At 31.8% G+C, this 25,469-nt stretch overlaps 1 protein-coding gene across 3 annotated transcripts in view; it reads left to right on the forward strand.

Annotated features, from left to right (window-relative positions):
• LOC118181836 (cell adhesion molecule Dscam1-like) overlaps positions 1-25,469 on the forward strand; it is a 1,419,238-nt gene that overhangs the window by 1,383,627 nt on the left and 10,142 nt on the right. Inside the window, exons 20-23 of one of the 3 annotated variants that reach the window (XM_085816859.1) lie at positions 6,861-7,046; positions 17,973-18,269; positions 18,785-18,952; positions 22,685-22,789. In XM_085816859.1, the coding sequence (XP_085672985.1) occupies positions 6,861-7,046; positions 17,973-18,269; positions 18,785-18,952; positions 22,685-22,789 (756 nt within the window). The remainder of the gene's footprint in view (positions 1-6,860; positions 7,047-17,972; positions 18,270-18,784; positions 18,953-22,684; positions 22,790-25,469) is intronic. The other 2 variants (XM_085816860.1, XM_085816861.1) reach the window with 2 other exon arrangements.

Consider the following 25,469-nt stretch of genomic DNA (forward strand, 5'->3'; position numbering starts at 1 on the left):
AATTACTAAGCACTGTAAATTTAATTTAATGCACTTAATTTCGTAAAACGTTATTGGAATATTAAAAATATTTAGGAAATTTTTATTTTTGACCCTACTGTATGCTAAAGACTTAAAGCATATCGTAATATTTGATTGATTACATATTAAATGAATTATACTAACTCACTCAAATGCTATTTGCTTAACTGAAGGATGCCTTCTTGAAGGACATTTGAAGGGAAACTGGTTGGCATTGTCTTTACATCGGGAAAACCGTGAAAATTCCCATGCAGCCAAGCTTTGAACTCAGGTTGAACTACTACAATTCAGTGTTCCCATTGAGTCGCGGGTATGCTGCTATATTATCAGGTGTATATCGTTGCTTTGTAAATAATTAAGGAAACATGATATGAAGTAGAACTTGATGGAATTATCTCATTCCTCCATGCATATAGTGCTGTAATTTGTTAGCCCGCCCACCTAGCAAATAAAAGATCTTTGGGTGGATTTCCTTGCTACTGATGAAGAAGAAACTGTTTTAGCCCTAGAAATCGATAGTGTTGACTAAAATCTACGCCAAACACAAGATTGTTGCTTTGCTAATTTTATGTTTTACCTTGGCGTGTTTATCTTTTGTTTTGAAGAGATCTTTTTTCCGAATGTCGGTGAGGGCACAACCAATTTTTCGCATTTCCTGTTTCGAAAAGGGAATTTTTTCTTTGCAGAGATTGAGTTCACAGCAAAAGAGAATATATGGTCGTCATCGAGTTACTACGGTCATCATGGAGCACATACAATCCTAATCGTGTTTCTAAACCAGAAAAAGCAGAAAATATGTGCACATCCAAAACAGGAAACTGCTAGTAGAACTCTTAGTCAGGTAGATACAGGGAGTAGGCATTGGTTATAAGAAAAAATTGTCAACTATGGTTTACTGAAAGTCTGCAGCTGATATTGTTGGAACTGAAAACTTTGAGAGAAAAAATTTCAATTTAAATATTTGTTATTCATTATAATAAAGTGAGGAATTTTATTTTGACGATTATTTTTCGCACTATGATCTTTAATTCCAGATCACAAATTATTAAACTGCAAAAGATACCTATTGTGGTTAAATACGATATCGTGTAAACGTTTTTATTTTAAAAAGTGCCTGTTAAAATTGGAAATAAAATATTCCATGATTTTTTCAGTATAAAAACAAACTTTATTAAACTAAAAGTACTTGAAACATTCATTGTGAAAATTCAGAAATATTTGCTTCATTGTTAAAACTTATCTTATTAATTTAAAAGAGCTGATATGTGTTATTTGTGCCTATTTTATTGGCCTTGTTTGCAATACTACTATATTTCTACCACTCTTATCCCTTGTTCATTAACACATCGAAGAACTGATTCGTTATTACAAATAGTAACTGTATTTTTTATAAACACCTTTTACCCCTGAATTAATAAAAATTCATCATACGCGATCTCAAAGACTTCGCCGAAACAGTTTTTTGATACTGTGGTGCTATTGTTGCAAGCAATCCTGACATCAGGCATAGTAATAGAATTATAACTCATAAATTTTAGCTGTGTTTTTTCATGGTTTCACAGAATGTAAAGTAAATACGTGTCAGTTTTCCTAAGAAAGTCCTCTGTGAATGTTCTCTGTCCATTAGGCATAAAGTTCACCAGCGTAGTAGCACTAGATTTTCTGAACTGTGGTAGTTCAGTCTAAGGTTAGAATCCCGCGAACGGGCTGGTTTCATGACAGTTTCTTTGTTTTCCCCCATGTGTAACGTGTATACCAGAAAGTTTTCGTTAGAAAGTCCTACACGAAGGTATCCCTCCCTTTAGGCAGATAGCAGTTGTTTGCTTTGCCATAATCAAACAAATCAAGCGAAACCCTTAGGCATAAAACTCACCTGAGCGTTGCCATACTAATATAAGCAAACACAAATTTTAATCTCCATGCAAGAAATAAACCTCTTTCCCTTTTCTAACAAACAGAATATTTTGCTAAAGGTATTTTTATATAATTAGTCAAACATTTAATGTTAATGTTATTATGATATTTTTTTTGTTTCATAGTTTGTTTGAGGCTTGAGGTTAATTGTCCTTATTTTTAAATTTTAAACTTCTGGTCAATATTTTAAAGCCTATTAATATTTCACTCGTAAAAGATTTATTCAGCGTAAAATGCAAAATGAAAGGAACGGGAAACAAATAAATAAATAGAATTAAATAAAATAATATCTGAAAGCTTTCAGATTTTACATTACGCGCAAAGGCGCGTTTTTTTAACTTTGGTTGGGTGCTACCTTTATTTATTAAATAGCATGTTTATCGCATGTAAGCCATAAAATTCAATTCAACAGTAATATCGCAAAATAATTTTAAAATGAGCTTTAGAATTTCCGATACACGATCTCGGGCCCTGGAGAAAAACCTTTTTACTTTTCCTGTACAGTATTGGCACAGCTCGCTTTGAAATCGTCGTTGATTTTGTTAATCAAATATTAAGTGTTACAAAATATGAAATCGATAATAAAATAAATTTCAATTTCCAGATTCAGGCTTCCAAATGCCCATATTCAGTGGAAGATTACATAATTCAAATTTTGATGGATCAAGGTACTGTTGTTTTATCACAATGCGAGAAACATACACACACATTCATTCAAATTCTTCATTATTTAATTTCTTTATATATAATACAGGGATCTAATATTTTGTAGCAACAAGTTGAAGAGTGAACCGACATTTTTAATGAACTAACTCAAAATGCCAAACCGAAATTAATAGCCCTTTTGGAATAACACCCTTTGGGGCTAAAAAAAAAAAAAAAAAAAAAAAAAAAAAAAAAAAAAAAAAAACATGAGTAGAAAATAAAAGCACATTTCCATTTATTACTTTGAAGAACAATAAAGTACCCTTCTGTTTTCTTCTTTAAACGAAAAAATTTTCTCATTAAATGAAGTATTATATTTTTTTAATTCCGAGTAACACAGACATGCATATACTATATACATATATTGTTACGTTATTTTTCTTCCTTTACGTTATGTACGTACGGGGTTCGTACGGATTTGAAGTGAATAATGACAACAGCACTCAATGAAGTATCGAAACACACTTTATTTAACCAATTTTAATTAGGACAGCTCCAAAATCACGTTTACAGTCGTCAACACAGCCTCCAGGTTATCAACCTATAACGGCGGAGACAGCTTCACTGCAAAGCACCAGAGTACAGCGGGCAACTCTGCTCGATCCTTTTCCGAACTCCACGTACTCTCGAGATTCTCCACACTACAACTCGCGATGCACTCGACGATACATTAGAGTGCATCTCCCGACTCTTCGGTTCAATCGTTCTCGGAGAACACACTCTCTCAATGCACTAACCGCGATACACTAAGAGACTTTCGATGTACTCAACGACCCACTTGGCACTCGTTAACCGACTGTCGACTCGATCGATTCCACACGTAACTGACTGACTCACTCTCCGCGTATCAGCAGGGTTCATATATAGCTTCTGGCTTGTGTTCGAGAACATTCTGGGATAAACCGGTAGAATTCGTTCCAAAATGTTCCCCATCCGTCCATGGCATGTCGCCAATTTTGTCGCCAGATGTGCGATTTCTTGCCAAATGGCGAAAATTTTGTCTCCAACTTCTGTCAACCCTAATCTGCTTCGCGGAGTATCACACCGCGCCTAGACATTTTGTAACAATATATACTATATACAGCCTTTCATGTGAGTTCACATTACTTCATAGAGCCTTACTCATTAAGACATATTAGCAAAAATGTATAAAGTGATCTTCATTTTATTTTTAAGTAATCTGCTTGAATTATACTATTTATGTAGCCTCTATGTTTCATGTAATTACAGAAAGTTTCTGTATTAAATTTTCTAACATAACACGTGTGGATTTTCCTGCATCAATTACGTTAGGAGTTTTAAAGTCTACGTTATCTTTTGTCCAGCTCTGCTAAGCCGCAGAATTTGCGCAATGACATCAAAAGTTTGTAATTATAAGTTAGATTATTATTATTATTTTATATTTCCTCCTGTTTCGATTCTGAGCTTGCTTGAACACATAAAATTGTCGTAGCTGACGTCATCATCTAGACCTTACAATCAGAATTTTGCCCATGATTTAGTACTTCACTTTTTCGTCTAAAAACAAAATTTGAAATTTGAGAACATGAGAGGTTTGGGTTTGGTTTATTTAATTACCGCAAAGCCTCGAGGGCTATCTGCCTAAGGGGGTGTGTCTTCGTAGAGGATTTTCTAAGGGAAACTGGCTTGTATACACGTCACATATGAGAAAACCTATGGAGCCAAGCACGTTCGCCGGACTCGAACCTCGGTCTGTTCAGCGAATTTACTGCTTGGCTGCTGGTGGGCCCGTATTAGTGGAGAAAAGATTTTTCTTAATTTCTAAGAAATATACTTCGAGGAACACAACTTACATATAATGTTTCTTCTTTTAATTGCAGGATATAAATTTTGAGCTAAGCAAAAATTTTTATGCGTATATTAACTAATATTTGATGATAAAATGTAGTAATGTGATTAACTGCTTTATCCTATTCCTGCAGAATTAACGTTTGACTGAAATAGAAGCAATTTGTTAGAATTGAATTAGAATAAGTTGTTACAACATCTGTTAATTTAGCAGAATTTATGCTTTCAGAGAAGTTCTCCAGAACTGAATCACGTCCAAAGCAATCGATGTGTTAAGGCGTATTTATTGAAAATATTCTTACGATCGTCACAAACTGTATTAATGAAACAGGAATCTTAGCCGACAAATTCTGTACTATTTGGATCAAAAGCTGAATGCTCCGTTCGGATAAAGGCCCGGAATTCAAGACGACATAGTGATGAATAGCGTAACGAATTTCCTGCTAGATTATACAAAGAATAATTAGACTAGTTGGGAACCATTCTGGTCTGCCAGTACTGCTAAATTTGCAAAATAATAGACCAGGAAAACTTAATAAAGGGAGCGCATGCTCCTACCTACCGATTTTACCCAAACTTTATAATTACAGAAGATTTGATACTGAATCTAGTTTTCAAAGGCAGAGATTGCACCTGTGAAATATGAATTTGAAAATAGAGGCTAATATTTTAAGTAGCATATGTATTATTTAAACTCTATCAAATCCAATAATAAATAAATTTTAAAATAAATATTTAAAACTCGTACTTTTCCATAACCGTTATTATTGATTCACGTTTGTATAATGTTGTGCGTTACTTAAATACATCAGGTATGGAAAAATAATTTACTTCTTACCATTGCATGTCGTTATTAAATTTTGCTTATAATCTGCGAATGCATAATTAGAATGTATAAGAAACACTTAAAGAATATCTTGTTTTTGCAAAATATACATAATACGTTTTTTTTTTTTTTTTTTTTTTTTTTTTTTTGCAAAATATACATAATACATTCAAAATCGTAAACAACCTTGTATTTAGCGTACGTATATTGAAACACTCATTCGATTTCGAGGGCGGCTAAAGGTTCCTCCTCATCAGGAGAAAGAAATACCTAGAAAGAAGAAAAATAAAGGGGAAGGAGTCTTAGAAACACGTGGTCCTTATCAGCACTGCACGTGGTTATAACCGGATTTTTAATCAGAGTTGCACTGGCCGCCTACTTTTACTGAGCCAGGCTATCTTATCAAACATATAACACAAAGGACAAGAAAAATGGCGAAGTTAAAAATATAACTTTAGCTGCCCTCGAAATCGATTGAGTGTTTCAATATACTTACGCTAAATACAAGGTTGTTTTTACGATTTTGATTGTCACATTAGCGTGTTTCTCTTCTAGTCTACATAATACATGTTTTATATTTTGCAAATATTATATAATTTTTGCAAAATATACATAATATATATAGTGATCTGCATTATCAGCTAATATTTTTCTCTCATTTTCAAATCTAATATATTTTTTATTATTTTAGAATCAGTTTTATTATAGTATTCATCAATCAAAAACTATTCAGAGTGTAATTTCAAATAGTTGCATGATAATATAAAGCACATGTGGGTCTAAAACGACCCTTATGGAATAAGAAATGTATACTTATAATTAATAAATTATGTTGATATTAGAGTTATTGCCATAGATTGAAATATTAGCCAAATTATTTCTTTTTGTTAGGCCGAAAAATTAGGTTTTGATATTTCAGGAAAAGAACTGGAAGTTAGAAATAGTTGCGAGAAATTTACACTCCATTGCAGTAATGTATTTAATAAGTGCAATTTTAGTTGCGTAATCAGGCAATTATGTGACTACATCTGCTTTACGTATTTTCACTTGAATGGGTATTTCAATTTCATTTGAATTCGTACAGTGGTTTCATAGCAATTTCAGTAAATCATGTTTTGGCAATGTGTGCAATAATGTGTGTTTAATACTATTAAATGATGCAGCGAGTCGTTTTTAATCGTCTATAAATACATGTACATCGCAAAATGTGTTATTACATTGTATATTTCCACTTATATGTGGATGTTAATAATTATACTGAGCCAGTATCACATATTGTACAATATAGTAAAATCCTTGGTTCTTGCATCCTTGCATCTTTGAACTATTTTCCGCATTGCGTCTTTAAATTCTATCGCTCCTTCAATTTATCGAACTGCGTTTTTGAAAACTTTCGATATTATTTTTTAATACTTTTTAAGTAGGTGTTTCTTAGCTTTTTCTAGTTTTTCCATCATTAATTGTTCACATTGTCAAGGTAGCATTTTACACTCAGATGCTCATTTCAGGAACAATTTCGTGGAGAATTTCAGCGCCTTAGAATCGAATTTTATTTCCTTTATTAATTCGTGTATTTGTTTTTCAGAATACACTCTCCATTACAAAACAGATGATGGTGAATGGATGTCTCAGCCGCTGGGCAGCAATATCGATCATTATGTATTGAAAGGTCTCCGATGTGGTAGCAGATACCAGCTTCATATGACAGCATCAAACAGCTTGGGAACTGGGGAACCAAGTGCTCCAGTGTTTGCAAGAACTAAAGGAGCAGGTGCAGTGTTGACTTCTTTTTCGCTTTTCTCAGTAACCTCATTATGATGACTTTCAGATTCTACGTAAATAGAGTTCCTTCGGAGTCTTCCCGAAAACTTTGCAAATGGATATTAATCTTCTGTGGCACAGATAAATATTTCTCAATCTAATTATGAGAGCTGAATAAATAATCTCTGCAAATAAGATACATGTGAATTTAACCGCGGGGATTTTAATTTCATAGAATTTTGATGGATATTCACAAATAGCGTAAATTACCAAAGTACTTTGTTGAATTTGGAAAGCGTTATCTTAATATAAATGAATAATTGAGTTAAGGAATACTTGAGGTAAAGATTATTTACTTAAGTTTACAAAATCTATGGAATTAAAACTCCTATATGAAAAAGTATTGCCAACATGAAATTATTAATTGTTCATCAGCAATTTGTGATGCATAGTATAGATTCCCCACTGTTATAGCTTTAGCATATTTGCTATACAATTCTATGCTTACGTGTTAGGTATAAAAATTTGCAGTGTTCAGCCTGCAATTAAATATGTACATCTGTATTAGTTTCGTTACTCATTTTAATTATACGTATATAGTATTATGGAAAGCATGAATATTATTATAAAAGCATGTATATTAAACTCTCTCCTTCTATACATTACACACATACACATATATAGATATATAAGCGTGTTAAAGCTATATATACATCTTAATATATATGCTCATTTTGAATGTCACACATTTTCCCTTATATTGTAGAACTTATGCACTTCCAAAATTAAAATTATTTTGCATCTGAAAACATAAAGAACTAATTCATACGTAGAATGCAAAGGAATTACATTTTATGAAAAACGTAGTAATAAATTTGATTTATGAAACTAAAGCAACAAAAAATTGCTACAGACGCTAAGAATGCAATGCGTGAAATAGTTAAAACCCCAAATAAAACTGTTTGAGCACCCAATTTTTATCTACTTAAATCGATTGTTGTTACTAATCTTGCTCGTCTGATGTCAGAACAAGCCCACGAAATTCATCCTGGCAAGGAGGCAAGATTGCGTCTCGGGCACCATAGGGGTGACAGCACGACCTTGCTCAGGTCCGCCCCCAATTTTGAAGTATAGTACCACGAGGGGACAGGTCAGAAGTTCTCCCACTCCTCTTCCCTTACCACCAACATCTGGAGAGGACTTTCGGCTCGCGTCCTACTTTGAGTGCTGCTTGCCGCACAGACACTATGCATTTACTAATATCTATGACTTCTCCAGAATTCAAACCTGGGCCCTTAGGCATACTATTCAGAATCACTAACCACCTTTCCGGTTGGTCGGCACTTAAATCGGTAATTGTCTTAAAAGCCTCGTTCTGTTATAGCTGTAGTTCTGCGATACGCATTGAACGGCTTTGTCCATAGGACTTTTTTTTCAGGTAATTCTGATATGATTTCTACTATTTTCCATCTCGGAGACTTGGTATTCCAAAATCGATAAAAACTACTGATCTTCCAGTTTTTTTGCTTAAAATATACGTTATAACCAGATTCGTGTGTTACAGAACGTTATTCGTGTGTTACAGAACAAAACGAGGTGGAGAAAATTTTACTTGCATTTTTGTGATTTATTTTTGCGTAATTTCCGGATAGATAAGGTTTCAAATACGCTGAGAAGAAATTTCTAAAGCGATCTAACTATAATAACAGGTCTTTTAAAAATTTGTCAGCGTTTTATATGTCATATCCATCGGAGGATTTATTTTCATTTACTTAATTGGTTATTTATTAAACATCAGTACAGCAGAAGAGGAATGTAATTAGATGTGACTGCAATTATCAGTAAATTCTGTTTATACCTATAAAGTGATTGATTTTAATACAAAGTGTAGTTGGAAAAGCAAATAAAGCAAATATTTTTCCCCTTAGTTCAGCAAATATTTCTATGTCTATTATCAGTCAACTTTGTTTGCTTCTAAAAGAAGAAAAGAAATTACATATGCTGCTGAACAGTTTTAAATAAAAGGTTTTTTTGTCCGTTCAAATTTCAAGTTTTGCTTTTTGAAAAAAAATTGAATAACATGACAGTTTATTTATTGATTATAGATATTTAAGAAAATATATTACGCTTGAATCGTATATTAAAATTGTTTTGAACGTGTGTTACAGAACAAAACGAGGTGGAGAAAATTTTACTTGCATTTTTGTGATTTATTTTTGCGTAATTTCCGGATAGATAAGGTTTCAAATAAAAGTTTATAATTTGTATTTATATTCTCTAACTGAATAGTAAAAAGTTTTATTTTAGATATAGGTGTACTGATATTCAGTAAGCAAAATATGTAAGAGATTTGAAATGGTTTAATGAGCATTTAGGGAGTTTACATTCTTTAAACTGCGTTTTATAAGTTTGTATTTTTTTAGATAAATACTTGAAATCCTGCAACCTGCACGGATATAGATTAAATTATTAAAATTTTACTGCTTTTTATTTTTATGCTTGATAGGAACAAGAATGGGTTTTGCAAAATATTGAAAAGAAAAAATTCTTAAGTGAAAATGTAATTGAAATCATATTTTTTATATAAGTATTTTTCACAGACACTACTTCTTTAATTGCAAAACCGATCATTTATGTCCTTAAAACCATTCTAATAAATTTAATAAAAAAGATTGGGGTAAAGGCATTGAAAATTGTAGGTGAAGAAAAATATTTTAGTAGTTAAATATTTCTTCAGAAATTTTTAATTAAAAAAAAAAATACTGGTAGAATTTTTTTAAGCTTAAAATCCTTTTTCTAACATTACCATTTAATAATATCCTTAAAATAGAGGAAAGTTCTTAAATAAATAAAATCATCCAAAATGTACCAAGGTTTTCCTTAATTAACAAGTTTTAGCAGTCACAAACTCCGCAGCGAAATGCAGTTATTAAACTTTGATCAAAATTACGCAAGTCTATTATAAATCAAATTATTCAGACACCTCCTTTGTGAATATTATTTTTTAGAATGATTGAACATTATATGTACAGCGAGGATCCTGATTTTATCGCAACACTCCGAGCTCTTTTTAATATCTTCCCTTTCGTACTTTATAGATCTATTGAAAAATAAGTTTACTTTGCAGATTGCTAATAAGTTAAATTATTTCTTAAAAATTCGAAGAGACGCACGATTGATATTCTGCGGTACTGTAGATTAGGGCGCTGTTCATAAATAATTTTTTCCTCTTGATTAAAAATTATAGATTTAAACTTGCGCAAAATTGCTTGAGAAAGATGCCATGCGTACTGTATTTTATAACACTATTTGAATGTACCATTATTTACAAAATTCATTCATCAAAATTGTTTTTAAATCCTATAGATTATAATTATAAGATTATTTATCAAAGCAGTGGAACCTCGACCCTCGAACATCATATGTCGGCATAGAAAAAAGGCTTTTCAATAAAACTTCTATACTGGAAAAGTTTTACATATTTGGAATGATTTAAAAAGCTACATAGGTTAAGAATATGATAAAGAAAAATGAATTTCCCACCCTCCAAATATACAAAACACTAAGAGAAACTGAATATATTGTAAAAGAGTAAAATATATTGTTTAAGTTTATCCTTTTATACCATAAACATAAACAAAGCAATAAAACTCCGATTTTTATATCTAGTTTTTCTAATACTGTAAGATCTGCAATATCTTACATAGTATATAAGATAATGTTGATATTTATATCGTTAGACAGGTGATTCATCTTGCAGGCATAGGACATTAACTTAGCTGTCGATAAATGCAGTATAGTAACTGTCAACGTATTTCTTCTTTCTTAACTATTTTCTCCATAACATTCTTTTTATCTAACTTATTTTGCTGTAGATCTACGCAATATATATTCGCAAATAAAGCTTATTCTTGCGGTGATATGTAAATGTTCCCGAAACAATGCGCTATCAGTAGTTAACATTTTGGAAAAAAAAGATTTATTCAAAATTTAAGCCAGTCCTTTTAAAAACGATCAAAATTATATTCAGTATGTGGTTTGCAGCCACCCAAAGTGTTGTTGCTTAAAGCTTGCATGCGCGTAAATTTATGGAAAATGCTTATATAAACTATATAACGTGATTTAATAATTTCAGCCATCAAATGGCTTAAATAATTTTGGGTAAAATTATTTATTTTATTTCACTTTAAATACAGAAATTCCTCCAAAAACAGTTTTGCTTAATATGGTTTATTAATTTTGCTTAACACTGTATAAAGAATATTTTTTACAAAAACTACCGTTACAATTAAAACACATGTATTTTTATGCGTATTATTTATCTTAAGGATCTTTTTTTAAGATAAAGCCTACAGCATCTGCAACTAAATTCCGGGAAACAACACCGTAAAAAATTTCTGTCAAAACAGAGTAGGATTCCGATCCTGGCCTCTGTCGTCTTTAGATATAAAAGATATTACTGACGATAATCGAATTTTATTAGCCTAACTGCGAGTGAAATTCAACATAAAAAGTTAAAATGAAAATATTTAAGAAAAGGTGTGACTTAAATAAGTATAGGAGCTGAATCGAAAGAATTTCGTCTTCATAGTTAGTTGAAATCGCAGCCTTTGCACATTAATTAGGTTTCAGTGCAGTGGGAATTAGCAAATATGCAATAATTGTTGCACATACACCTTGAATAGGTCAAGGATAGTGTTGGCATCGAACGACAGCAAACATAAGAATTTGACGATGATGAATTCAAGTATACTTTCCATAAGTGAAATGTACTTCGAGAGACTGCAGAAAATGTTTTCCGCTACTGAACAGACGAAAATCTAAATTTTGGTCCTGTTCTTCGTGCGAATGGCAAATATATTCAGTTACCAATAGCAAAATCAAGAAAAGGAAATTAAACAAAAGGGTCTTTTAAATAGTTTCCACCCTCCTCTCCCCAAAAAACCTAAGTTAAATTCTTCTTAAAAAAATAAAAGATCATATTTAATTTTACTTCCTTTTACCTCTGGATAAGTAGCTGACTAGATATATAAAAGTAAATGGAGAGGAGTAGTTGAATAAATTAAAATATTTTGCACTTATTTATACGTTCCAACTATGGTTTCATTTAGCAGGGCATTTCACTTGGATTTATTATCCGTGTTAGTGAACAGATCACTGTAATAACTATCTTAACGTTGCATCTGTGTTAAATTCATTTGAAAGATCCCGAAGCTTGCAAAGCTTCTGATTTATTTCGCAATTTCCTTTCTTACATCACACATCAAGCAATGTTTTCCTTTAAATCTCTTTCAGATAAAAAGATCTAACAATTTAAACATGGGTCAGGCCTCATTTTCTGGAAGAAGAAATTTGAAGACAGGGTGAAATAATAAAGATTCTGAATTCAAGTTTAAGGGTTGCAAATTTAGTTTTAGTAAACGGAAATCGAAAGAACAGGATACATTGCTTCAGTCGGAATATCGATTGTTTTTGCCACAAATTCACTGGAGTTTTGTTTCACTTTCGGCAATCGCAATTTTTGTAGTCGAATAAATAAATCTTTCTTACAATTTCGTCTAGCTGCAGGCGTAAAACTTATTTTCCAGACATTGAGTCGTCAAACCCTTGGGGAAGATTTAATGCTACTGTCTCTTTCTGGGTAAGTGTGTGGTTCTTGTAATCTTTAACTTTATCACTGCTTGGGATCGAATTTATGATTTCTCCTTTTCTGCTATTTATGGTAGATCTTATTTGTCTTGGACGAAATTTGAAATAATAAAAGAAGTATCAGTTTCTTATCTTTGGTTCGATTGAGATATTTTATTTGGGAGAATGATCAGTAAATTTAATAATTCTACATAAATTTCGATTAATGTCACAACAGTGTTAGTAAGATAATTTGAAGCCTTAATAGCATTGATTTGAAGAAATTTTTCAATTTAAATAATTATTTAAAGAAATCCTTCAAGTACGTTTTAAGGCAGAGAGGCGTCTTAAGGCGTCTTTAGGATTTCTTTTGGCTTTAATCCATATCATCTATAAATTGCAAACTGGCATAATTTTATAATGTTTCTTTTGATTTGTTTTAAAGGTGTGCAACGGTTGCATTAAGTGCCGAATCTTTCTTAACATGTAATTTATGAAAAACGATAGCATACCATATTAAGAAAAATAATCAGATGGCGAACTAGGATGGAAATGAAAAAATGGATGAGAGCAAAATTATTTTACGATCTTGCTGTCTGAATGATTCGTTTCAGAAATGCAATCTTCGTAACTAGTTTGCAGTGCCTTTTCGTCGAGAAAATACTTTATTTGCATAAGAATCTTCTGTGCTCATTTGCTATAATCTTTTGGCTAATAAATTGTCCACACATAGTAGTTTTCTATCTTAAGAAAGGTGATTTAATTTGGCTGCTTACGACACAAAGAGTAGAAGCGAGCCGTTTTGCGACATTATCTTAATGTTTATTGCATTTTAACGCATTGGCAGAGAATCCTAATATATGTATTTCATTTTATTAGGCTGTTGATTCTTTTTTTTTTTTTTTTGTTGTTTTTGTTCTTTCCAGGTAGATATGTGTGGCTTGCAATCTTTTGGTTTCCAACCAAAACATAGTTACATTATTTATCTTGCATATTATTCTGAGCTAGAATATAACAAATCATTCTTTGATAGAAAATAACAAAAATGAATAACTGAATGTTCCTAAAACGCTCGTTCTCGCTCCCTCTTTTTTTCTTTTGAGCACAAACATTTTAATACGACTCCGAAAATTCGTAAACGTTTGTAAGTTTGTAGAAGTAATAATATAATAACTAAACAAATGTAAACTCTTTGTTTTTGAAAGGATTATTTTTTGAGATAATATTTTTCATTTTTGAGATATATTAAAAACCAGAGAGAATAATATGTATATTTTGAAACATATATTAAGATAAAAAATTATATTATTGCAGCATACACTCTCCTCCAAATTGCAACGTACACTCTCTGTTTTTAATCGATTACTTTTTGAGATTTTTCTTTTCACTTATTATTATTAGTTATTTATTCAGTTTCTATGGCATATAAGTGCGTGCAGCTGCAATCTTAAAGAAAAGCAGGTGGCACGTTAAGATAAAAAATTATATTATTGTTTATCGCAATGGTATAGTACTTAGGAGCCTGAAAAAATAATATATACTTCAACTCCCTTTTTCCTTCCTTTATCGAAATATCGCTTCAATGGAATATGCATTGTCTCAAGAAAAGTGTGCTGTTTAAATATTATAGATTTTGTTTTATAAATATTCTAGTAAAACATTCTAGATTTTGGGCTTTCTGCAGCCAAATATAAATTTGTGGTATTTTAGTTTTTTTGCATATGGATGGTTTTGAGTTTTACCTTGATAAAATGCATCATTATACATTGAGTAATTTTAAATATTTTGTTATGGAATGAAACATCTAACATAATATTTACAAGAGGTTTAATAATATTTATTCAGTACTAAAGCATTTACGTTCTTCTGCATTTTACATGCTAGTTTATAAGTATGCATGCTTTGGAAAACTTTTCGCCACTCCGAAGAGTTTAAGTCTTTGAAAATGTAATTAGGGAAACCATTACAATGTTTTAAAAAATTTAAAACCATTAAAATCCCACAAAGTAATTACGAAATCCTTCGGAGTTTATTAACAATTTTATGAGTACATTTTTATGTACCGATAGAAAATAAATTTGGAACTTCGTAAAGGAGAGAGGATTACATAAACCCTGAATGAGACGATGAAAAGCTTGTAGCAATTTTAAAAAATAATCTTTAAAGCACTGCAAATAAAAGCAACAAAAATAGAAGCAGACTCAACCACGAAAAATTGACGCAAAGAAAAAGGAGCTAAAGGGTATTTTTTCATCATACTAAAGTTCATTTTACTTTGTCGGCTCAGACAAACTCGAAAAGGTATGCATGCTAGGCAGTAGAGGGTGCCCACGTTTAATCGCTAACCCGGCTTAATGGTTTTCGATTTTCGAATCCATGAGTGCTCGAACAAATTTATAAGCACATAAGTTAAACGTCCACTGGAGAACAGTTTACAGTATGGGTGAGCACGTAATCAGTTCAGACGAAAATACACCTGCGGTGCAGGCCTGAGACGAAGGTAAGTGCGCGTAATACACCGTTCAAGCAATTATTATGATATAATATGAGCAGATATGACATATAGGTAGTGAGGTAAAAAGAAATGCCTTAGATTGCAGGAAAGCGTGACACACTCAAGTAACATGATACTTAAGTAACATGATAACATGATAAGTGAGAATGGATGTTGAAAATACAACACAACAGTAATACAAAAGTATAGGGAGTTGCATACAATATATACAGACAAAAATATTTACAAAAATATATACACAGATACATACAAGCAGCTAAGGGTGTACCTGAGAAGAGACAATTCGTAAGAGTTCCCCGTAAGAGTACGGGGTTGAGGAAAGGAATTGCAGGGCATGATTAGCATATTATCAGTTACATAAAAACATAGATGAGATGCATGTGCATAAGTTAACTGTCGAGGTATCTGAGGACCGCTAGCGGCCTTTTGCGATTGGTATCTGCATCGTAGTCGTAGGAGAGCACAGAAATGGTGCTGTTACATACACCTGGGATTTTAGCAAAGAATGCATCTGCAAGTTTTGCAATGTACTAATAGCGAATTTCTGGCATTTCATGCTCGCGGTTGGTTGCCGAGTTTCGAATGAACCAACGACAATTCACCTCTTGCTGGAGTACAATATTTTGTAATATTTGAAATTTATCAATATGAGTTTTACTGGCATATCCCCAAACAGGACAGGCATGGGTGAGAATGGGACGCAAAAGGGTCTTGTAAATGAGTAATTTGTTGTCAATAGATAGAACAGAACTCCGGTCAGTTAAGGGGTTAAGTGTTCTTTTACGGACACGGAACTTGGCAATAATCTGTGTTATATGTGGGGACCATGGGAGTAACCTATCCAAAATAACACATAGGTGTCGGGCTTGCATAGTCCACTGAATAGGAATATCATACATAAGGATACGAGTGGCATCGTCTAAGTTTCTCCTTTTGGTGAAAAGGACTGCTTTCGACTTTTCTACATTTATCTTCACTTTCCAGGCTGTAAGCCAGGGCTCTAGTGCTTGGACATGATTTTGAAATGTTTGCATGACTGAGCTCTGAGATGCGTTTTTGGAAAGAATTGCCGTGTCATCGGCGTACATAGCCAGAGTGGTATGTGGTGTTTGTGGGATATCGTTCGTGTAGATATTATAGTAGACGGCTCCAAGGAGGGTCCCTTGGGGGACTCCAGCCTTGATAGCCCGCGGTGTGGAGGGTGTATTGTTCACACAAACAATAAAGTGTCTTTCCTTTAAATAGGAATGTGTAATGGATGTGATGTACTCTGGGAAACCCAGAGTGATGAGTTTGTACATAAGGACCTCGAGCTAGGCACGATCGAAAGCTTTGGCTACATCTAGGAATGTGGCACCTGTGATCTGTCGGTCCTATAATCCTGCTGATATCATTTCTGTCACCCGGTAGAGCTGGTGCGCCATTGAATGCTTCTTCCTGAATCCGCATTGTTTTGGGATGATGATACTCGACTTGACACATATAAATTGTAAGTTTATACTTCTAAATATTAAATTATTTTGAAAGTTATTGGATAATTTTTAGAAAAATATCGACAATTCTTACAAAATGTTGAATATTTTAGAAGTTTTATAGTACAGTCAAACCTCTATTTAACGAAAACTCTGTTTAAGAATTCGTCTATTTAGCGACTTTTTCGCGGGATTCTGCCCAATTTATATATTTCCTTGCATAAATTACCTCCAAATTGCAACGTACACTCCCTGTATATGAATGAATTACTTTTTTAGACTTTTTTTTCCACTTCAAAATTATTTATTCACTTTTATTTAGGTGAATTTTAGGTAAATAACATATAAGTGCGTGCAGCTGCGGTCTTAGAGAACAGCAGGTGGCAAGTTTTATGTTGTCACATTCTATTCTAGATGAAGTGAAGGGGAAAATTTTTATTTGTTTTATTTTTTTAATGTGTGTTATTTTTTAGTTTCATAACGCAATTAATTATGTAATTAAAATAATCAAACTCTTAGTATATACTATAACTAGAGGTTGTATAATTATGCTTTTATTTTTGTCTCTGTTAAATATTTTGAATGTTTCATCTTCTAAGACAGGTCTCTTTCAAAACTGCTATGTCAAAGCTATATATCTGTAGCTAAATGTATTCACATATTTCTCTGTACATAAATCTGTATTTGTCTATTTATCTGTATCTCCTTGTATCTATAGCTATAGATGTTATGGTTTTATATAGATATACGATGCTTAAACCGGCTTCCTTAAAAAGGAAAACTATTCATTTTCGGTACTCATAATTTCTGACAGAAATTTACGTTTTAATTGAACGTTTTACAAATGGCAACTGAAAGAATGATTGCTGTTGCCAATCTCTCGTTATATTTTATTCTTTCTGATACTTTTCTCAGATTATACTATTATGATCTTAACTCTGAAGATGAAATCATTACTTTAAAATTAGACTGCAAAACTTTTTAAGAACATCTACTAAAAATTTTATAGTAGTGATTTTATAATGAGCTTCGTTAACAGTCATAAAAACAAAAACTGTATACCTAATTAAGAAACAGTGCAAATTTTTAAAACCTGGATATGCTATTTGCTGTCTGTGCTCGATTTTCATAGATTGAGATAAGTTTGGTTAACTAATGTTAATCATATTGGACCTGGTTCTAGCTAGCTTAAGAAGATCTATATTATTATATTTAATTTATTTATGTGTATTTACTTGCTCATTTTGTGCAAAAACAGGAGGCCTTAGTAATACTCTTACCCTGAGCAACTAAGCATAATTCATGGAATTCTTTATTTCAGCTCCTATGTCTCCTCAAGGGTCAGTTTTTATTCATCCTAATGCTACTACGGTGACTTTGAACTTGTCTGCTTGGAAGAGTGGAGGTTGTCCCATCCGTCATTTCACGGTCCAACATCGACCCAAATATCAGAATCTTTGGACAACTGCTTCTGAAAAGCTAGACATGCCAAGGGACATATACATCATCCGGCATCTTTCTCCAGACAGGGAGTACGTAATCATGGTTACTGCGCACAGTGAAGCCGGACTTACCCAAGGGGAATATGCAGTCAGAACCTTGCCAGCTTCAGCCTTAGGTAAAGAGTATATGAACTGTACAGTGTGCTGATACCACACTCATTTTAAAAAGTAGTTGCTGTTGTCAGTTTATAAAATATCCCATTTTTATACGCATTTATAAGTAGACATTGTTTAGAGTGTTCCAAGTAATTCGAGTAATATATCGTTTCTTGTAATCATTTCTAGATCATTAAAAATATCACACATATAATTTATAAAGTGCGGAAACATAAGGTCGCCCGTAATTATTAATTAACTTGCAGATCTTCTGTGTGTGGTTTGAATAAATGTTTTGCGAACGTGTGTAGGTATATCCGTATATGCTGTCAGTAATGTTAATTTAGTGCAATTTTGGTAAACAAACGTTCATAATGAACAAATCTATTTAACGCAAATGGCGCGGAATCTTAAGTGACGGACGTATAGATACCATGAGCACTCTGTAGATTGTATTTGCTGTTGCATAATTGTAAAATGAATAGCAGTAGTTATTTGTTTTTGATACCTGATTTTCCGCGTTCTTCATTCATAGCTCCAACTTCTTCTCCAGCTTTCGGAAAAAGAGAGACCGGCTTGCCTTTCTACAAGAACATAGCCTTGGTAGTTCCTGTAGTTGTATCATCTCTGGTTATCCTGGTTCTCATGTTCGCCATTGTAGTCTGCTTCAGGAAACATTCTCAAGACAGAAGAGGAAGGAATGGTACGTCGTCACACAGCTAAAAGGATAAGCAAGGAATTTATCTTATTTCGTTCTATGCAATAATTAAAAAGCTTTTGTAGTTCAGAGCTTTTAATAAGTCTTCTTCCTAACATAAAATTTATGCATATCAGTGTTATTTAAGTAATTTGCAGTGTAGATGATTATTAGCAAACGTTCTAATGAACTATTTATTTTTAAACAAATCTCTGGTTTTCTGACTATCAAAAATTTACATCCTAGACTTTTTCTTTGTTGTTAGAATGCAGACGAGAAATAAATTTTTCAAGCTCCGCTTTCAAAACATATAACTCTTTTATTTATTTATTTATTTTTAGTTTACACTGTCAAATGAATTTTAGGTAAATAATAAAGTTAGACTTATTCAAAACTTACCGGTAACAGACGTAAATTTTCATTGCTGCAGAATTACTGTGATAAATAAAAGATATCGATTAATAGTTGTTGATAATAAGTGCTTTTAGCACTGAAGCGCTGAAAATACGTTTCCTAGATTTAAGTATGCAGGAAAAATAAAGCACACAATGAAGAAATAATCACATAATTATTAAATCATGAAAGGCTCCGTGGGTGGAAAAAAGTAATCACTTTTCTTTGCAAAAAGCATTTAAACAAAAGCATTTGTTTATTCTCTAGTATTTCGTTCAAATTAATGTTTTTTGGTTTATAATAAAGTAACAAAATCATATCTTTGTTCAAAAGACAGATTTCTTCTCTGTGTGTCACTGTAACAGATAAAAGTCGAGAAAATTTGAAAATAAGCAGACCTGCAATAACTTAGCCCCAGTTTTATTTCGCTTACAGAAGCAATTAAAGGATTTAGAGGATTAGTACCAAGAGAAAAATAGGGTTTTACGTACAGTTGGTGTAGCTCTTAAAGTTTATTTTAGAACAAGGTTCAAAGTAAAGATCTTATCCGATAAAGATCTTTGCGTTTCCTTTTTAACAGCGTTCATAAAGAAGGTGCATGTTACTGATAGCAACCTTAGTAATTTCCAAACGTATGTGTTCTCTTTTCTTACTTTTTAACTTTGTTAGTATTATTCTGTACTGATGGATACTTCTTGGAGGGTAGCATTCCGTGAGTTATTTTTAAGAGTACAAAGTATTTCAAGTAGAAATATTCAACATAACTATTTTATAACAAACTATAGTGAATGAAATTTTATAGTGAATCTATATTTTTTCAATATATCGATTTATAGTGAATCTATATTTTTTCAACATAACTATTTTATAACAAACTATAGTGAATGAAATTTTATAGTGAATCTATATTTTTTCAATATATCGATTTATAGTGAATCTATATTTTTTCAACATAACTATTTTATAACAAACTATAGTGAATGAAATTTTATAGTGAATCTATATTTTTTCAATATATCGATTTATAGTGAATCTATATTTTTTCAATATATCGATTTTATAACAAACTATAGTGAATGAAATTTTATAGTGAATCTATATTTTTTCAATATATCGATATTTAATTCATATATGAGGTACTGAACTACTGCGCAGCAATGAGTGGAAATGATGGACACCTTGTTGTTAAAAAATGTTGATTAAAAGAGACGTTCAAAACGTTTTATAAGCATTTAAAGGGAAATCGCAGCCACCCTTTCATCTTTATTTTTAATACTGAAGGTAAATCAAGTTATTTTTCCAAAAATGTGCAGCCGTTTTCATAGTGAAATTAGTGGTAGTAAAATTAAATATTGGTATGCATAAGAAGTTTTCAAAATAATGTGATAATATCCGTTTTAGAAAAAATAAAAGAAGTAAGAACTTTTTTAACTGCTTAAAAACGCCTCCATAAATTGTGAACATTCCTTTTGCGTTTTTATAAATTTGAGCTGCTTATCACATCTTACTAAAAACAGTTTACCTGGATTTTACTTTAATTATTTAAATTTATTGCATAAATCCACGCATTTTCATGTCATAAGTATAGAAAAAAGGCGATTTTAAAATAAATTAAGAAATAAAATTAAGGCTGTAAAGACTTCAATCTAATTACGCAACTGAAGGAAAATATTTATTTTTATTTCAAAATGAATAATTGACTTATTAAAAGAAGTATTAAAAACTTCTAATTTTCAGCTGTCATTTATACATTTCATAGAATTCTTTCTTTTTATTCACGTCATGATAAAACAGCTGAGAGCATACGATTTCAAAGCGGGATACTAAAAAGGTAAATATTTTCATAATAAATCTCTGTTCTTAATATCGTTCTAGGTGAGTCCACAAAGCATTAAAATAATGACTTTTTAACATCTTGTCAAAGAAAAAGTTTAGATGAAATTATATGATTAAAATTTTTACCAGTTTTATATGGTGTCTAACTAGTCTGATCGAAAGATGAGTCTTTAAAATGGGGTTATTCTATGTCCTTTCTTCCTTGGTTTCTTTTTTGGTAAATAATGTAAATATGAGCGAAATAGCACAAATATATAATGTATATGCTATGCATAATATTGATTATATTCTGTTTTACCCCATCTTATTTTGCAAGATTTTCTTTAAACTACGTTGGAAATTATCTAATTTGTACCGTACTACATAAATCAGTCGTCACAAAAGATTTCTTCGGTTCCGTAAAAGGATATCTTGCTTACGACACACAAATACATATTACCACTTCTTTGACACACTTTAAATAATGTCATAATAATAATAATAATAATAATAATAATAATAATAATAATAATAATAACATTTGTATCCACTCCTGAAGATTAGTGCAGCTGACGGCGTCATCTTTCTGGCTAAACTTCGCATAAGTTGGGGAGAGAGAAAAAAAAAATACATTTTAGAAACTAAAAATATTACTCTGACTCAAATTCTGTTCTTCTTAACCCGGTCCTAAGAAGGCAGAACATTTCAGCTGCTTAAACGTAAGAAGAAGAAATATTCCAACTCACTAATCGTTCAATCAGGAAGGATCTTAGCTGAGATTTCGGATTCTGATGCTACCCCTCCAGAATCGAGACTTCCGAGTACGGATTGCAACAAGCATAGTAAACTACTCTATGAGAAAGGTAACGTAATGATAAATGTTACAAATACTTTCTTCCAAATAAAACGGACCAGTAGCCTGTTTTTAAATTGTTTTGGTCTGCTATGTAATCCCACAAAAAAATCTAGTATTATCGGAACGTTGTTTCAGAGAAGCCACTCAGCACCTCTTTTAATGATTTGTCTACTATCCTGAAAACTGGTGTTAGTCCCCATGTTGTTGGAATTTTTAGAAGTTGAGTACTTTTTAGTGTTATTATCCATTAGATTACATATCAGTGGTATCATTAAAAAACTTAGCATTCACATTTAATCATTGAATTCTTATCGAAATATTCTTACCGAAAAGGCTTACTGAATAAAATCCTCAAGATACACGATTTTGTTTACCGTTTTTCGCGTCCTTATTATACATTTATTATTGAGATTTTGAGGAAAATATTCTGAAATCAAATATTAACAGCATCGGACGTTACACTTTCTGTATTTTAATATCGGAAAAAGAGCTCTATTATGTGTTCTGTGAAGTATTACAGAGCTTCAAATGAAGTTATTTTGTGAAAGTTCCCACATTAACAACTAATTGAATTTTAGTAAATAACTAGGTTATTCTTTTCTTTAATTCTAAAATGCCGCGCTTGTTACCTGAAAGACCTATATAAGTATGTAAAATCTTTATTATTTTTTCAGATTATGACAACCGGAAACCATGCAGCGATTCTCTAATGATGAGTGATATGACGAAGCAAATAACGACAAAATCAACGAAATTCTCTCACTACTCTTGTCCTGCCGGTAAGTAAAAGACATGCTGTTGAAAGAAAAATGAATGGCGAGTTATCTTCTTTTCCCTTTAAAAGAAAGCGGAAGTTGTTAGCTATCTCAAACTTAATGAGGCATAAATCTCTTTTTAAAAGGAAGTTATCATTCTTTTAAAAGAAAGAAATAATCAAAATATTAATTTAAATCTTTTGAGAGAGAAAAATCAGTAAATGGTATTCATTCAAATTTCAAATTTTCACCGTTTTTTCCTCCTTGCGTCTTCCGTTTAAATGTGTAGATTAAAACGAACTTGAATGAAGTACAAAGAAATCCATAAATTACGTTTTCAGACGGTGCAGATTTATTTTTAATGTATTCTTTCATTGTTCTTTTTTATATCTGCTTTCATTTACTTAACTTTATTCTCTGTAAACAGTCACAGTTTACTTTCTATTTAAGCATATCTTCTTTTAGTCGGTTTACTTTCGTAATGCATTCCTTTCATTTTGATAAAAAGTTCCAGAGCGCTTACATTTTAAACACTTTTCAAATTTTCTCTCTTTTTGCTGCTGCATTTAGTTATGTAAAGAAATAGAAAGATAATAATTTTTATTCATTTTAAAAGCATCACGTGCACTGCAATTAAGGGAATATGTCATTTAAGGAAGTATGTCTCGGCTAAAAAAATGGTTTGGCTTCTATATTAGCATCAAAATTTATTTTGTTTGTGAATATATCCCGACATAATTAGTCGCAATTTTCATTCCGCTTTTATCTATCGCTCGTCTGTCTTCCTCAACACTTCTCTTCACTTTCTTTCCTTAACTCCACTGCATAAGGAAAGTCCAGCAATTTTTGTAAAGGATAGAACAAGCACAACTAAATGCTTCAAACCTTATTTTTTTTTTTTTTTTTTTTTTTTTTTTTTATTTCTATCAATTGGAAAACCTTTTAACTACAGATAGATATAGTTAAAACTATATATATATATATATATATATATATAATACAAAATAAATTAAAATAAAAAATACATTTAAAATTCATCCCATATATGCAGGTGGCAAACTGCAAGAGAGCGGAGCCAAAACCAAAAATGACAAAAGAAATTTTCATCATTCGTTGCATCATCATCAAATGATTAGTGCAACGAAAGACCTAAATAAACCCGTTTACTTTCTTCTGCCTGTTTCTGAACACAATTTGAGTTTATAAAGTTTAAAATAATCTCCGCAAAACAATCTGTGTCTTTTTCAGGCCAAACCCTACAGGCCGAAGTAAGTAGGGTGCAGATTGCAAGATTATAGCATCAAAAACATAAACAAATTTTAAAAAAGGGTAAAAATATTATTTTGAGCAAGTCTAAAAACAAAACTTACAAATATAAGCAATCCAACAAAATTTGTATTTTGTTACAACTTGCCTTATCGCACGATTTCGAATTTTTTATTGATTTGTAAAAAATATTGCCATTAGTAAAAAAATTAAAGCAGCGTTTTAAAGTTTGTAAACAAAACAAAATATATAGGGAAAATCATTTGAATGATCATTAAGTTATAGCCTCATGTCTAAGCAAATTGTAACAGACAAATAATTAACTAAAATATTTCTTGCACTAAAATTTTAAAAAATCGAATATTTATTTTGGGAATATGATGAAGGAAAACTTATACCAAAAAAAAAAGTTATAATCAACGAATTGTTAATGTATTTAAAAATATAAAATTTTCCTAATAACTGTTATAACTAGCTTCTAGCTTTCCCACACGCGTGATGAGCGTTCTGTCAGAATAATATGGCAAGAATAAATTTTGAAATGATCAGTTTCTGAAATATTTATTATAAGCTTATTATAGCTTCTAATATAGAAAAGGATAACAACCAAATTAAAAGGGATACTTAAGATGTTGTTGCAAACTGAAGTTAACTATTTATCTTACCTTTTTCTTTATATAAAACACGCGCAGCCATACACAGGGATATATAATGTGTGATCATCGATGAATCATGGGTACACTTTTTTGATCTTGAGAAAAAATAATATAACAAGGAAGCACGCCTCTTCTGTACGCAAGAAATTTCTTGACTTAGTTTTATTAGCTACAGTTACGACCAAGATTCTCTGAGATGCCAAAAGTCTGCTGATGATTAAGTACCTACAGCACACGAAGACAGTCATAAGAAAGTATTATACACATTTAGTAATAAAACTGCAAGAAAAAAATTAAGAAGGAAAATTGTGGCCATGAAAATAAATGCACATCACACGCCACTGCTAAAGGCAAGGAAAACTTCGCAACTTGCTTTTTTCATATAATGATAATGTTATGGACGCTACTGATGATGGCTTTTCAGAACATAATAAATATTATTTCTTCCAGCTATTAAATGCCCGAGTAAAACTTGTGGTTTGCTTTGGTTCGATTTGTTTGATTATGGCAAAGAACTCGAGGGCTATCTGCCTAAGGAGAGTGATGCCTTCGTGGAGCACTTTTTAATGGAAACTGGCTCGTATACACATTACACATGGGAAAAAGCCACGAAAACATCTATACAGTTAGCCGGTTCCCCGAGATTCGAACCCTGCACCGAACTACCAGTGTTCAGCGACTTCAACCCTCGGCCGCTGATGAGCCGCGAAACTCGAGGAGCGATGCATTATTATAGAAAAAGATTGCATTGAAGAATATAAAGAAATAGTTTGTTAATTTAA

This window comes from Stegodyphus dumicola, chromosome 5 (assembly GCF_044657685.1).
Source record: "Stegodyphus dumicola isolate Sdum_Otavi_A_Nest chromosome 5, ASM4465768v1".
NCBI lineage: Eukaryota > Metazoa > Arthropoda > Arachnida > Araneae > Eresidae > Stegodyphus > Stegodyphus dumicola.